The sequence below is a fragment of the Giraffa tippelskirchi genome, chromosome 2 (genome assembly GCF_054371585.1).
Source record: "Giraffa tippelskirchi isolate mGirTip1 chromosome 2, T2T-mGirTip1v1.2.pri, whole genome shotgun sequence".
NCBI classification, from domain to species: domain Eukaryota; kingdom Metazoa; phylum Chordata; class Mammalia; order Artiodactyla; family Giraffidae; genus Giraffa; species Giraffa tippelskirchi.
Genome location: NC_137276.1, coordinates 167,684,859 through 167,701,549, shown reverse-complemented (window position 1 = coordinate 167,701,549; position 16,691 = coordinate 167,684,859). Strand labels below are relative to the sequence as shown.

The 16,691-nt window shown below is 37.0% G+C and overlaps 1 protein-coding gene across 1 annotated transcript in view; it reads left to right on the top strand.

Annotated features, from left to right (window-relative positions):
- SLC49A4 (solute carrier family 49 member 4) overlaps positions 1 to 16,691 on the top strand; it is an 81,662-nt gene that overhangs the window by 53,771 nt on the left and 11,200 nt on the right. The window contains exon 7 of the mRNA XM_081571774.1: positions 1,142 to 1,269. Within this exon, the coding sequence (XP_081427900.1) occupies positions 1,142 to 1,269 (128 nt within the window). The remainder of the gene's footprint in view (positions 1 to 1,141; positions 1,270 to 16,691) is intronic.

Here is a 16,691-nt window from a genome sequence, read left to right as displayed (position 1 = left end):
ACAATAGAAATTAAAATCTATTTTACAAAAGCAAAGAGAAAACATGGTAAATGTTATATTTGTGATGGGATCAGTTTTTCTACAATAGGAACAATTCTGAAGGACAGAGTAAGTTGTGTACAGGCAGAACCAAACAATTGTGCTTATAAAATCAGTGGTTCATCTGCAGATGAGGGAGAACGATTGGCAAATGGACAGGTTTTTGGTCGTGACTAAATAGTATCTCTACCAGGAGTTTCATGTTAATTCAAGACAAAGCAGGATTTTTGAGAACTTAAAATGCTATGAAACATTATGAACAAATTTTGTAGAATAAATTCACTATTCTCGAGGTATGTTCTTGCTCTTACAAACCTTACAGTCTGATAGGGAAGAAAAACAATGCAAAAGCAAGAGATATTTCAATAAATACTGTGGAGAAAATAAAGAGTGTGAGGATGGGGTAGGGAGGGCTTTCTCCATGAGCATGGAGAGCCTTCCTGAACTGAGACCTGAATGACCTAAGGAGTAAGCAGGAGTAAGTCATGGGACAGTCTGGAGATGCCAGCATTCCAGGACAGGGGCAGAAGCTACAGCTGCTATGGGAAACAACCTTAGTATGTAGGAGAAACAGAAGCAGGGCTGTGCAAGTGAAGAATAGTAAAGCAAAGGGAAAATGGAGGCAGAAACTAGATCATATAGGACCCCAAGGGCTCTGATGTAAGGATTTGTATTTGGCTCTAAGTGACTTTGAATTTTGGGAGAGCTGTCTTTGTAAGTTTTCATCAACGTTGGCCCATTTTCTAAGACTAGGACATTATGTGCTCATTATAGGATGTTTGGAAATTATAGAAAATATATAAAGAAAGTAAAAGTGGCAATTAAAAACTCAGAATCTATCCTATAACTTATACTAATAGATACATAACAAAGATCACATTTTATGTGTTTTGTAAAAGGAAAAAAAATCACAGAGCAACATTTATCACATACACTCATGCACACAAACACATAAAATGTGTCAGTTTTTAAAAAGGTAAAAACTTGCTTTTAAAAGAATGCATTGAAATTTTTCAAGATATTATTGTTTAATGAAAGTGTGTCATTGATGTAAAGAGTATTTTAAAAATCCAGCTAGGATTAATACATTGTTTCTTTTCAGGTTTGCAGATTTTATCAGGGGTATGCTGAAACTAATTCTGCTCCTCCTGTTTTCTGGGGCTACACTCTCATCCACGTGGTTCACTCTAACCTGTTTGAACAGCATCACACACCTGCCATTAACCACAGGTAAGCACAGACTGCTTTGAATTTTGAATGAATATTTTCAGTTTATAAAAGCATATATTCACTGAAAGTAGGGCTTTTTCCATACGTAATTGTTAAATATAAAAAAAAGGTCTCCTTTGTCCAGCCATCAGACCATAATCCCATCTAAGAAGGAACTGAAAATATTCCCATTGGTAATTTGCATAAGGAAGTATATAATATTTTGCCTAAGCTTACATAGCTTGGAAAATCATATCAGAGCATAATACAAAGATTTGTATCTTCTGAATAGCCATTACATCACTATTAAACAGGAAGGAAAATGAACAAAGGCGAAAAACTATGTTTCAAGTACACACGAGTAAAATTATTTGAATGAACACTTATAGGTTTATTTTATATTTAGGCTTTTAAAAACTTTTTATTCAATCTATATAAACTAAAAACAGAAGAAAAAAAAAGTTCACTATTTTTCCCACCCCTGACCTCTTGCAGCCACCAATCTGTTTTCTGTTTCTATAAGCTTGGGTTTTTTTTGGTTTTTGTTTTTTGGTTTGTTTTTAATCCCACATATAAGAGAGATCATAGAGTATTTGTCTTTCTCTATCTGACTTACTTCACTTAGCATAATATCCTCAAGATCAAAACATGTCACAGATGGCAAGATTTTGTTCTTTATGCCTGAGTAATATTCTATTGCATATATATTCCACAATTTACCCCTTGTTAGGATTAGGTTGCTTCCATATCTTGGCTACTGTAAATAATGCTGAGGCGAACATGGGGGTGTGGATATCCTTTTGAGCTAATGATTTCAGTTCCTCAGATCAGAAATGAGATTGCTGGATCAAACGGTAGTTCTAATTTTAGTTTTTTGAGGAACCTAAGTACTCTTTTCAATAGTGGCTGCACTAATTTGCATCCCCACCAACAGTACACAAGGGTTCGCTTTTCTCCACATCCTTGCCAACGCTTGTTATTTCTTATCTTATTGGTGATAGCCATTCTGACAGGTGTGGAGTGACATCTCATTGTGATTTTGATTCATGTTTCTCTGATGATTAATGATACTGAGTTTCTTTTATGTGTCTGTTGGCCATCTCTATGTCTTCTTTGGAAAAATGAGTATTCATATCTTCTGCCCATTTTTTATTGCATTGTTTGCTTTTTGGTACTGAAATGTATGAATTCTAGGTATATTTTAGATATTAGCCCCTTATCAGATAAATGGTTTGCAGTTATTTTCTCCCATTCAGTAGGTTGCCTTTTCATTTGTTGATTGCTTCCTTCGCTGTGCAGGAGCTTTTTAATTTGATGTCGTCTCAGTTGTTAATTTTCACTTTTGTTCTTTTGGTGTCAGAATAAAGAAATTATTGCCAAGACCTGTATCAAGGAGCTCACTGTCTCTTTTGTATTCTAGGAGTTTTATGGTTTCAGGTGTTATGGATTCAAGTTATGATTTCAAGGTTTTATGGATTCAAGTCTCTGATTCATTTTGTGTTAATTTTTGCATATGGTGTAAGATAGTGCTTTTGCATGTGGTTGTACCGTTTTCCCAATATCATTTATTGAAGAGGCTGTTCTTCCCCATTGTATATTCCTGGCTTTTTTGTTGTAAATTAATTGACTGTAAGTGTATAGGTTTTTTTCTGAGCTCTCTGTTCTGTTCCGTTGATCTGTGTCTGTATTTTATGCCAGTACCATACTATTTTAATTAGCTTTGTTATATAGTTTGAAATCAGGGCATGTGATGCCTCCAGCTTTGTTCCTTTTTTCAAGATTGCTTTAGCTATCCAGGGTCTTCTGTGGTTCCTCACAAATTTTAGGATTGTTTGTTCTATTTCTGTAAAAAAGCCATTGGAAGTTTGATAGCTATTGCATTGAATCTGTACATTGCTTTGGGTAGTATGGATGTTTTAACAATAGTTATTCTTCCAATCTATGAGCACAAATATCTGTCCACTTATTTGTGTCTTCTTCAGTTTCTTTAATTAATGTCATGTAGTTTTCAGTATACGGACCTTTCACCTCCTTGGTTAAACTTATTCCTAGATATTTTATTCTTTTGTTATAATTGTAAATGGGATTTTTTTCCTCATTTCTCTTTCAGACAGTTTATTACTAGTATAGAGAAATGCAGGGTTTTGTGTTGATCTTGTAGCCTACAATTTTACTAAATTTATTAGTTCTAACAGTTTTTTGATGGTATTTTCAGGATTTTCTATGTATAATATCATGTCATCTGCAAATAGTATCAGTTTTGCTTCTTGCTTCCCTGTTTGGATGCCTTTTTTTCCCTTGCCCAATTGCTGTGACTAGGACTTCCAAATACTATGTTGAATAAAAGTGGGGAGAGTGGGCATCCTTGTCTTGTTCCTGATCTTAGAGGAAAAACTTTCAGCTTTTTACCATTGAGTATGATGTTAACTGTGATCTTGTCATATATAGCCTTTGTTATGTTGAGATACATTCCCTCTATATCCTCTTTGTTAAGAGTTTTTATCATAAATGGATGATGAAGTTTGTCAAGTGCTTTTCCTCTCTCTATTGAGATGACCACATGGTTTTTCACTCTTCATTTTGTTAGCATGGTGGTTAACATTAACTGATTTGCAGATGTTGAACCAGTCTTGGATTCCTCAAATAAATCCCACTTGATCATGGTTTATGATCCTTTTAATTTACTGTTAAATTTGGTTTACTAATATTTTGTTGAGGGTTTTTGCATCTATATTCAGCAGGGATATTGGTCTGTAATTTTTTTTTTTTGTGGCATCCTTGTTTGGTTTTGGTATCAGGGTGATGTTGGCCTTTTAAAATGTATTTAGAAATTTCCCCCTCTTCTATTTTTTGGAAGAGTTTGAAAAGGAATTGTGTTAGTTCTCCTTTGGCAGTTTGGTAGAATTCACTAGTGAAGGCTTTTGGTCATGGACTTTTATCTGTTGAGAGGTTTTTGATTATTGATCCAGTCTTTTTTGCTAGCAGTTGATCTGTTCAGATTTTCTATTTCATCATGATTCAGGCTTTGTAGGTTGTATATTTCTAGGAATTTATCCATTTCTTCTAGGTTGTCTATTTTGTTGGCATATAATTGTATCATAGTAGTCTCTTATCCTTTGTGTTCCTGATATCAGTTATAACATCTCTTTCATTTCTGATTTTATTTATTTGAGTCCTCTCTCTTTTTTTTCTTGGTGAAGTTAGCCAAGGAATACAATATTGGCAATTTATATATTATTAGCTCATCCAGTTGACCTGAAACATTTATAACTGCAGTTGTTTCTGATTGTTATTAGTATCATTTGGGAGTCCAAATTAATCTTTCCCTGGCAGCTGTTAATGCTGCTGCTACTGCTGCTAAGTCGCTTCAGTCGTGTCCAACTCTGTGCGACCCCATAGACGGCAGCCCACCGGGCTCCCCCGTCCCTGGGATTCTCCAGGCAAGAATACTGGAGTGGGCTGCCATTTCCTTCTCCGATGCATGAAAGTGAAAAGTGAAAGTGAAGCCGCTCAGTCGTGTCCGACCCCTAGCGACCTCATAGACTGCAGCCTACTAGGCTCCTCCGTCCATGGGATTTTCCAGGCAAGAGTACTGGAGTGGGGTGCCATTGCCTTCTCCGGGCAGCTGTTAATAAGTTACCACAAATGTTGTTGTTGTTCAGTCGCTAAGTCACGTCTGACTCTTTGCGATCCCATGAACAGCAGCACACCAGGCTTCTCTGTCCATCACTAACTCCCTGAGTTTCCTCAAACTCATGTCCATTGATTTGGTGATGCCATCCAACCATCTCATCCTCTGTTGCTCCTTCTCCTTTTGCCCTCAGTTTCCCCCAGCATCAGGGTCTTTTCCAGTGAGTCAACTCTTCACATCAGGTGGCCAAAGTATTGGAACTTCGGCTTCAGCATCAGTCCTTCCAATGAATATTCAGGGTTGATTTCCTTTAGGATTGACTGGTTTGATCTCCTTGCAGTCCAAGGGACTCTCAAGAGTCTTCTCCAGCACCACAGTTCAAAAGCGTCAATTCTTTAGCCTTCAGCCTTCTTTATGGTCCAGCTCTCACATCCATACATGACTACTGGAAAAACTATACTGCAAATGTAGTGACTTTAAAAAAACAACACAAATTTATTATCTTACATTTCTGTAAGTTAGAAGTGAGCTTGACTCTCACTAGGCTAAAGTCAAAATGTGGGCAGACTCTAGGGAAGAATTTGTTTCCTTGCCTTCTCTAACTTCTAGAGGCTGCCCACATTCCTTGTGGCTCCCTTCCTCTGTCTGTAAAGCTAGCAATAGCAGGTCAGGTCCTCATATGGCATCATCTGTTTCTTCCTTACAAATCCTTCCTTCCTTCATCATTTGTTCCTTCCTTCCCTCTGAACATCATATTCTGCCTCCTTCCACTTTTAAGAATCCTTGTGATTACATTGGGTTTACCCAGATAATCCAAGATAATCTCCCAATTTTAAAGTCAGCTGATTAGTATCCTTAATTCCATCTGCAGCCTGAATCCTTTTTTGCCATGTATAACATATTCACAGATTCCAGAAACTCACACATGAATATCTTTTAGAGGAAGGAGGGGACATTATTCTGCCTGCCACAGGATCTTTTTACAATTACTTTGACAGATTATTTTATAAGCCAAGAAGGCTCTGTTGTTGCTTCTTCGCTTTAACAAAAGATTGGTTAAAATGCATATTTTTAATTCCATTTGCACGTAATATTCAGCCACTTTTTAGATTATATGTTTAATTATGGGATTATTATAAAAGTAGACCATAGGCTTATTTATTGTAACAAGCACTTATGTGGATAGGAATATAGGAGAGTCTGAGAGTGGCTCTATGGGGACCTGTTACCCAGTGACATGGACGTTCCATGAGACTCCATGCATAAGAAGATGATTCCTTTTGGCTGCATGTAATTAATGTATAACATGCTCTGTAATAAAAAGATCAGAAGTTTGCACATCAGAGGCATCAAATCTTTCAAAGACAACCATTTATTTAGGAGTGAGTGTAGTGACAATAAGGCAGTGGGATAAGATATACCCACCATTACCAAACTGTACCAAGCCAGCTGCGGCTATTTATAAATGAAATAAAAATCCATTTATTTTAACAGGTGGATATTATTATTTTTTTGTCTCTTCCTGGTTTTTTTTTATTAATTTATTTATTTTAGTTGGAGGCTAATTACTTTACAATATTGTAGTGGTTTTTGCCATACATTGACATGAATCAGCCATGGGTTTACATGTGTTCCCCATCCTGAACCCCCCTCCCACCTCCCTCCCCATCCCATCCCTCTGGGTCATCCCATTGCACCCACCCCGAGCACTTGTCTCATGCATCAAACCTGGACTGACGTTCTGTTTCACATATGATAATATACATGTTTCAGTGCTATTCTCTCAGATCGTCCCACCCTCACCTCCCACAGAATCCATAAGACTGTTCTATGCATCTGTGTCTCTTTTTCTGTCTCGCATATAGGGTTATCGTTACCATCTTTCAAATTCCATGTATTATTTTTTTAATGGACACTAAATTATTAAGACATATATATATATATATTAAATTGTTTGAGCCTAACTATGTAATTAACAGAATTGTTAGCTATTTTCTTTGACTTTGGGGCAACACTAAACAATTACTGAGATACCAATGGTGCTGAGAAGGAAGATTGGAAACCTCTGCTCTGTACATCCTGCTAGGATTCCCTCTTTTCAGTGTTTATTGCTTTGCCTATAAATCCCAGTTGTCCAGAGTAATCTTTTTTGGATACTTCACACTTTAATATACTAACATTCCTTCATTAGGGTTTTGAGCAATTTTGGCAAGTATTCTGAGCCAGAAATTTTTTTTTTATTCTGGTGTAGTTTCAAATTTAGCAGTTATTCAACATTCTGGTGGAACAGTTTTAGCTTACAGTTCTTCTTGTTCATGGCATTACGCTCAAAATTTTTTTGTGATACTGTATGTCAAGTATGCATCTGTTAGATTTCACAAGAACACAGTTGTGAGTACATGATGAACGGATTTTTTTCCTTGAATTAAGTGTAGAATATTCATTATAAGATAGTATGTTCATTAAATATCCTATATTTTCTATTTAACTTGATAAAATTAACAGTTTTATCTCTGGATGGCAGCATTATAAATTTAGTTTTCACCTCCTTTTTTGTCTGGACTTGTAACAATGAGCTTGTTTTACTTTTATAATCAGAAAGCGTATATATTAATATATTTGAAAATTATTCATCTTTTTAAATCTTTAAAGGAAATTGAAAATTGATCCCAGTCAAGACTAATTTTCCCATTCTATCCTTAAAAATAATTATGTTGGACAGAAAGGAAAGCAGAATTCTGAAATAAACCAAGGCTAGAATTGAGAAATTGAGTTTGAGGTAGAGGTCCTAACCACTGAATTCGTAAATTCTCCTGTTTTCAAATGTCAGTTTATTAATGTCACTTAGAAGCTCCCAAATGATGCATTTTTAACTTATAAATACACTGGGTTAAGGACTAGATTTGTTCACATACATTCTCTGAATTATCAGAGTATTGTTTTCTCTTTCCTGATACTTACCACTTAGTAATTACTTGAGTATATGTCTTATCTTTGTATCAGCCTGGTAATATGGAACATGGACTTTTGTGTTATAAATTCTGACCCCAGTTCCACCCTAGTACCTAGCACAAGCCCTGAGTAATGAATGAATGAGTGAATGAATGAATGAAGTATACTTTATCTCCATTTTGAATCTCAATAAGTATGATTTATTGCCAATAATAGTCAGGAAGCTTGGCTACTCTTTATTATTCAACACTAGCTATAGGAAGGTCAAAGGGCACATTTTAATAGAACAATGGAGAATTTGAATAAATCTGTCACAGATACTCTTTTTTACTGCCGTTGTAAAAATCTGACCTAATTCCTTTTAAGTAAAAAAGTTTGATGAAAGGGAACTTACTACAAAATCTAATTATAGACACATCTAGACCTTTAGGCTGATATTTCAAATCAGTAATGGCAAAATGGATGGAGGTTCGTGACATTGTACAGGACACAGGAATCAAGACCATTCCCAAGAAAAAGAAATGCAAAAAAGCAAAATGGCTGTCTGAGGAGGCCTTACAAATAGCTGTGAAAAGACGGGAAGCAAAAAGCGAAGGAGAAAAGGAAAGATATACGCATTTGAATGCAGAGTTCCAAAGAATAGCAAGGAGAGATAAAGCCTTCTCAGCGATCAATGCAAAGAAATAGAGGAAAGCAATAGAATGGGAAAGACTAGAGATCTCTTCAAGAAAATTAGAGATACCAAGGGAACATTTCATGCAAAGATGGGCTCAATAAAGGACAGAAATTGTAGGGACCTAAAGGACTGATGTTGAAGTTGAAACTCCAATACTTGGCCACCTCATGCAAAGAGTTGACTCATTGGAAAAGACCCTAATGCTGGGTAGGATTGGGGGCAGGAGGAGAAGGGGACGACAGAGGGTGAGATGGCTGGATGGCATCACTGACTCGATGGACATGGGTTTGGGTAGACTCAGGGAGTTGGTGATGGACAGGGAGGCCTGGTGTGCTGCGATTCATGTGGTCGCAAAGAGTCGGACACAACTGAGCAACTGAACTGAACTGAAGCAGAAGATATTAAGAAGAGGTGGCAAGAATACGCAGAAGAACTGTACAAAAAAGATCTTCACGACCCAGATAATCATGATGGTGTGATCACTCACCTAGAGCTAGACATCCTGGAATGTGAAGTCAAGAGGGCCTTAGGAAGCATTACTACGAACAAAGCTAGTGGAGGTGATGGAATTCCAGTTGAGCGCTTTCAAATCCTGAAAGATGACGCTGTGAAAGTGCTGCACTCAATATTCCAGCAAATATGGAAAACTCAGCAGTGGCCACAGGACTGAAAAAAGTCAGTTTTCATTCCAATCCCAAAGAAGGGCAATGCCAAAGAATGCTCAAACTACTGCACAATTGCACTCATCTCACACACTAGTAAAGTAATGCTCAAAATTCTTCAAGCCAGGCTTCAGCAATATGTGCACCGTGAACTGCTAGATGTTCAAGCTAGTTGTAGAAAAGGCAGAGGAACCAGAGATCAAATTGCCAACATCCGCTGGATCATCGACAAAGCAAGAGAGTTCCAGAAAAACATCTATTTCTGCTTTATTGACTATGCCAACGCCTTTGACTGTGTGGATCACAATAAACTGTGGAAAATTCTGAAAGAGATGGGAATACCAGACCACGTGACCTGCCTCTTGAGAAACCTGTCTGCAGGTCAGGAAGCAACAGTTAGAACGGGACATGGAACAACAGACTGGTTCCAAATAGGTAAAGGAGTATGTCAAGGCTGTATATTGTCACCCTACTTATTTAACTTATATGCAGAGTACATCATGAGAAACACTGGGCTGGAGGAAGCACAAGCTGGAGTCAAGATTGCCAGGAGAAATATCAATAACCTCAGACATGTAGATGACACTACCCTTATGGCAGAAAGTGAAGAAGAACTAAAGAGCCTCTTGATGAAAGTGAAAGAGGAGAGTGAAAAATTTGGCTTAAAGCTCAACATTCAGAAAATTAACATCATGGCATCTGGTCCCATCACTTCATGGTAAATAGATGGGCAAACATTGGAAACAGTGGCTGACTTTATTTTTCTGGGCTCCAAAATCACTGCAGATGGCGATTGCAGCAATGAAATTAAAAGACGCTTACTCCTTGGAAGGAAAGTTATGACCAACCTAGACAGCATATTAAAAAGCATAGACATTACTTTGCCAACAAAGGTCCGTCTAGTCAAGGCTATGGTTTTTCCAGTGATCATGTATGAATGTGAGAGTTGGACTATAAAGAAAGCTGAGCGCCGAAAAATTGATGCTTTTGAACTATGGTATTGGAGAAGACTCTTGAGAGTCCTTTGGACTGCAAGGTGATCCAACCAGTCCATCCTAAAGGAGATCTGTCCTGGATGTTCATTGGAGGGACTGATGTTGAGGCTGAAACTCCAATACTTTGGCCTCCTGATGCGAAGAGCTGACTCATTGGAAAAGACCCTGATGCTGGGAAAGATTGAGGGCAGGAGGAGAAGGGGACGACAGAGGATGAGATGGCTGGATGGCATCATCGACTCGATGGACATGGGTTTGTGTGGACTCCGGGACTTGGTGATGAACAGGGAGGCCTGGCGTGCTGCTATTCATGGGGTCACAAAGAGTCGGACACGACAGAGCGACTTCACTTTCATTTTTCCCTTTCATGCACTGGAGAAGGAAATGGCAACCCACTCCAGCGTTCTTGCCTGAGAATCCCAGGGACGGCGGAGCCTGCTGGGCTGCCGTCTATGGGGTCACACAGAGTCGGACACGACTGAAGCGACTTAGCAGCACTGTATCTTCATTAATTGAATTAGCTGTAATAGGGAAATAAATAAACTCATGATTAGACGAGTTTTGAAATCTTGAATCTTACGCTATAAACAAAACTATGAAAATATATTATTCACCTTATCTGAGAAATAGATGTCTAGCCTTGCTAGCCACAATTCACATGTCATTTTTCACTGAACAGGTGAGTACTTTGAAAATGACATTTTGAAAAATGTTAGCACTTTGGTCTTGAGTTTGTTGAAACAATGTCATTTAACTGTTTAACAGAAGATGCTTTGGGACAAGTTCTTTAATGCAAGTTACTAGAATGCCAGGATGATGATAATTGGTAGGGGGGCATAAGGGGGAGATGATGAGCTGGACAGAAACCCCTTGAGAGTGATAGCCCACTAAAAGCTGATTTCAAATGGTAATTGAAGAAAGGAAGTATATTTGTTTGTATTGAAAATCATGTGAAATGTATAAACTAGAGAGTAATCCTCTTAATATATTTTATGCATTTTACCTTTGTTAAGATAATTATGCCCCATTTTAATAGCACGCAAAGAGATAAAAACAAATACTTGCCCCAAAATGAGGGGAAATGAGAAAACTCAGACAAGGGTGATGATCATAATTAAAGAAATGCACATTATTAAGGAAATTAGAGATTTTAAGCTTTAAAGAAAGAAGGCTAAGTAGTGAATTATTATTTTCAGTTTGATGAACTAAAAGTGAATTACTCATGTTTGTGACTGATTAAGGGGCAAAAATAGAACAGGGATTAAAAGACGAGAATGGATTTATGAAAGGCTCAGCGAAATGCTTCTTACTGAAGGTCTTGTAATGTTCATCCATGGAGATTTTCAAGAAGGGAAAGAAGTCTTCAGGTAGAACTTGTGTTTCTTGAAGATGGAGGGTTTGACCAGATGGTAAGTGTTCCATGATTTAGTAGTACATCGCCTTCTACAGAACCATACGTCATTCTTTGGGAGCTTAAAAGTTGCTGATAAACCTAGACCTAGGATGTCTCATTTCCTAACTAGTCTACTCTGGGCCCACTGTTTCAGAGGATTATTAGTTGTGCTTCATTTCTGCAAGATAATAACTATGCTTTCCAGCCATAAGGGACTGTAAATATAACAGTTAGTCTTTATAGGACTGAATTCTGCCAACAAAGGGTCTAAACAAGAGACACACACAAATTAATAACATGCAGAAAGAAAACCATCACCATGAATGAATACTGCAGCAAAATATGCCCCCTCCTCTTTTGAAACCCTTTCATGTATTGCATGTTAAATTAGGTCATTAAGGCCACAGCAGTCATTTTTAGGAAGAAAATGTGAGGCTGAGTTGAAAGGCACGATTCAGTGATATAGAAATGTATATTAGTGTGTGTGTATATATAAACATCCATATGTATTCTGTATATTCAACATGCCCAAAATGTATGAGGAACAGTAGTTAGCAAACTTGAATGTTTACCATTTGTCTTTACATATGTATCTTTATTTCACTTGCAATGTCAAGTTTTAGTTTTTATAAATATTTTTAATAAAGGTCTGCTGGTAAGTCGGTCATGTCCGACTCTGTGCGACCCCATAGACGGCAGCCCACCAGGCTCCTCCGTCCCTGGGATTCTCCAGGCAAGAGTACTGGAGTGGGTCACCAGTGTCTTCTCCATAATAAAGGTCTAATCTATTATAATTCCTAGTTAAGTTTCCTAACTTTTATCATGAAATAAAAATTCAGTCCATATGGACAATATTAATAATTTAACCAATAAAGTGTATTAATGTTAATAAACCTATTCTTTAGGGAAATTTCTTGATTCTAATTCTTAAAATAATTTATGATAAAAATGTATTGTTATTTTATAATCCTTATTTCATATTTATAATGCTTCTTAATAAAACTGTAAAAAAATTTGTTATTATCCTCTACGAAGCACCTTTAAGATTTTGTTTTTAATATCCTAGTTAAGCTTTCTGTCTACACCTGTCTAAATTTGTTATTGATCTGCTTAAATGAACCTTAGTCATCATCTGATATAACTTATTCAATAAATGAGCTCTTCCATTACAACCCAGATATATGTTCATATGACCACAACTTTAATGAAAACCTCCTTTTTTAAAAATTTATTTTTAATTGAAGGATAATTGCTTTACAATATTGTGTTGGTTTCTGCCATACATCAACATGAATCAGCCATAGGTATACATATATCCCCTCCTTCTTGAACCTCCCTCCCACCTCCCACCCCATCCCATCCCTCTAGGTTGTCACAGAGCACCAGTCTGAGCTCCCTGAGTCACAGAGCAAATTCCCACTGGCTATCTGTTTTACATATGATAGTGTATATGTTTCCATGCTACTCTCTCCATTCATCTCACCCTCTTCTTCCCCCCACTCTCCACAAGTCTGTTCTCTATGTCTGTGTCTCCATTGCTGCCCTGCAAATAGGTTCATCAGTACCATCTTTTTAGATTCCATATGTATGTGTTAATATATGATATTTATTTTTCTTTTTCTGATTTATTTTACTCTGTATAATAGACTCTATGTTCATCTACCTCATTAGAATTGACTCAAATGCATTCCTTTTTATGGCTGAGTAATATTCCACTGTGTGTGTGTGTGTGTGTGTGTCTGTGTGTCTGTGTGTGTGTGTGTATACCACAGCTTCTTCATCCATTCATCTGTCAGTGGACAATCAGGTTGCTTCCATGTCCAGCTATTGTAAATAGTGCTGCGATGAACATTGGGGTCCATGTGTCTTTTTCAGTTATGATTTTCTCAGGGCATGTGCTCAATAGTGGGATTGTTGGGTCGGATGATAGTTTTATTCCTAGTTTTGTAAGGAATCGCCATGCTGTTCTCCATAGTGGCTGTCTCAATTTACATTCCCACCAACAATGCAAAAGGGTTCTCTTTTCTCCACACTCTCTCCAGCATTTATTGTTTGCAGATTTTTTTGATGATGGCCATTCTGACCAGCGTGAGGTAATTATATCATTGTAGTTTTGATTTGCAGTTCTCTTAATAATGAGCTATGTTGAGCATCTTTTCATGTGTTTATTATCTGTTGGTATGTGTTCTTTGGAGAAATCTGTTTAGATCTTTGGAGAAGTCTGTTTAGATCTTCTTCCCACTTTTTGATTGGGTTGTTTTTCTGGTATTGAGTAGCATTAGCTGCTTGAAAACCTCCCTTGTTAGTCAGCTCTGGATCCTAGGAAATTTTCTTCCTATCACGCTGTAACTCATTTGGAGCAACACATCTCCCACAGAGCAACTTGGCCACATTCCACTTCCTTTGGCAGCTCTCAGAACACTTGAAGATACTGGTTATGGCTCCATTAGCCGTTAATCTAAACATCCCCCAATTCTCATAACCTTTCCTCATCAAACATGGATTCCATACCACTGACCAGCATAGTCACTGTCTTCTAAACCTACTATACCTTGTCGGGACCCTCCTTAAACAGTATTACTAGAATTTAGCACTTTCCCTGCTGCTTTTGTTGTTGTTTAGTCTCTTTAGTCACGTCCAACTCTTTTGTGACCCTATGGACTGGAGCCCACGAGGCTCCTCTGTCCATGGCTGCACTTGGCACCTAATGGTAGGAGGCTGTGGCTTCTCCATGCCTTTTTTGCTTTTAAAGAGAATGAAGTAGAATTATCTTAATGCTGTGTGTATAAATGGCTGCTGAACCCATAGGTGTCCATCATATTCCTTTAAATTAGGAATGATTTGAGGTTAGTGTCCTATTTACTGTTCCAGCATAGCTGCTTGCATATACAAAGCACTTGATAAATGATTTTGCAGAAAAGCTTAAGCTAAGTTTTCTCTTTTATATACCTAAGCAATAATTCTTGAGCCTATTTTACATTTATCATGATTAAAGTTCATCGTTTTTGTCTATAACCTTTTGGTGCTCTGTTTTTGATTCTGTCATCTGTCTTCTGTGCAGTTGCTTCCAGCTTTTTGTGTGGAATACAGATTTGAGAAGCATTCCTTTTGTGTCACTACCATTGGGTGAAAGAAATAAAAGAAGAACTACTTTTTTTCAGTCTGATACAGTGGCTTGGTGGGAAGCACACTTGATTCTGTAGATTTAATTATACTATTGTTATTAACACTGCTAACCTAACATTGGGCCTCCTTGGTGGCTCAGTCTGTAAAGAATCACTTTGACTCTCAGAACTTCAGTTACTTTTTCTTACTTTACCTACCTCGAAGAGTTAATAGGATGGTCAAATATGACAGTATTTTTGAAAGCAGTTTTAAAAGTTGTTTCAAAAATTATATAAATCCAAAATTTGAAGTTGTTATTGTTTTTGATGATATCTTGAGAATCTTTTTTTTTTTAATAAATTTATTTAGTTTAGTTTAGGGCTAATTATTTTACAATATTGTGGCGGTTTTTGCCATACATTGACATGCATCAGCCATGGGTTTACATGTGTTCCCCATCCTGAACCCCCTACCCACCTCCCTCCCCATCCCATCCCTCTGGGTCATCCCATTGCCCCAGCCCTGAGCATTTGTCTCATGCATCAAACCTGGAATGGTGTTCTGTTTCACATATGATAATATATATGTTTCACTGCTATTATCAATATCTTGAGAATCTTATTAAATGTTCCATAGAAATAGTTTGTCTCTGAAATGTTATAATTTGTTTTATAACTGCTAATCACCTAAGGTTTGAGTGTCTTGACTAATAAAAATGTGTTCACACATAGTTTTACTTCCCAAAAGTATAGTAATTTAGTTTGTCATTGGAAATGGGTGGAGAGAAGAGTTCTTTCAGGGTTATGATCTTCATATTCCTGAAAAACATCTATTTGAGTGTATTTGGTGGTACACAGGTCTTTGTTTTTGGCAATGTAAATTACAAGCCTATGAAATTTTACTAGCTTCTTGGAAAAAAATTCTGCATCTGCATTGTGTTTTGTTCTACTATATTACCTTGACTTTTTAATTGAAAGGCAGTTTATTTTAATTTTAGTATCAGTACCATAGGAAGTCATGGAAATATTTAATGATCATGTAGTTTGAACCCTCTGACGAGCAGTAAATTATCTTGTCTGCCTGACTTTTAATAAATGACTTTCACCCACTGGATCTGCCAAACTAGTGTGTAAAGATACTGTATCAGACTCTAAACTGAAAATTCAAATGAAAGTCAAATTCAGACTCATAATAATCAGCTTTTACTTTGTGCATGTCCAGAATACTGGGGAGAATATTAAATCAATCCTGATACAGATAGTTTTCCCTCATTCTGATTATGAAGATCTTAATTTAACCCTTTCCTGTGTAAATTATTTTGATTCTTTAATTTCTATGATAACAAGTGATTTCAGCAAATCCAGTTAGCATAAAGCAATCTCGTGGTCATCATTTTTATAGTAATTCAAGAAGCAAACACTGAGAAGGAGAGAATTGAATGAATGTACTTTTTTTTTTTTTTAATTTCTGGCCTCTGAAGTTATATCAGCAGTCTTAGCCCATTTATCCTACATATAACAAGAATTTTAATAAATGAGGTGGGAATATTTATGTCAAGGATCCTGGACCAAGGCTGGATTATATGGCTCCTGGATGTAGACATCAGGTGTGTGAGTCAGCTCTCACACTGATAACCATTTCTGAGTCAGGGAGCTAACAAACCTGCATAAACTGAGTTGGATCAGCTGCCAGTTAGTTTACAATGACATTTCTCTTTTTAATTTATTAAATAGGTAAAATAGACACATAGTAAAAACTAAGTTCAAAAAAGTAGAAAAGGGTATACAGTGAAAAATGTCTACCATCCTGTGGCCCCCAATTTCCCTCTTTAGAGGCAACCCTGAATGTCAATTTCTTAGGTATTTCCCAGAAAATTCTGTACATTTATAAACAAGTGTATATGTGTGTGTGTATGTATGTGTGTGTATACCTTACACTTTTCCATACTTTTTTCATTTATGTATCTTTGCTGTCATTACCATCAGCAAATACAGTTGTTTCATTTTTAATGGTTATGTAGTATACCTTT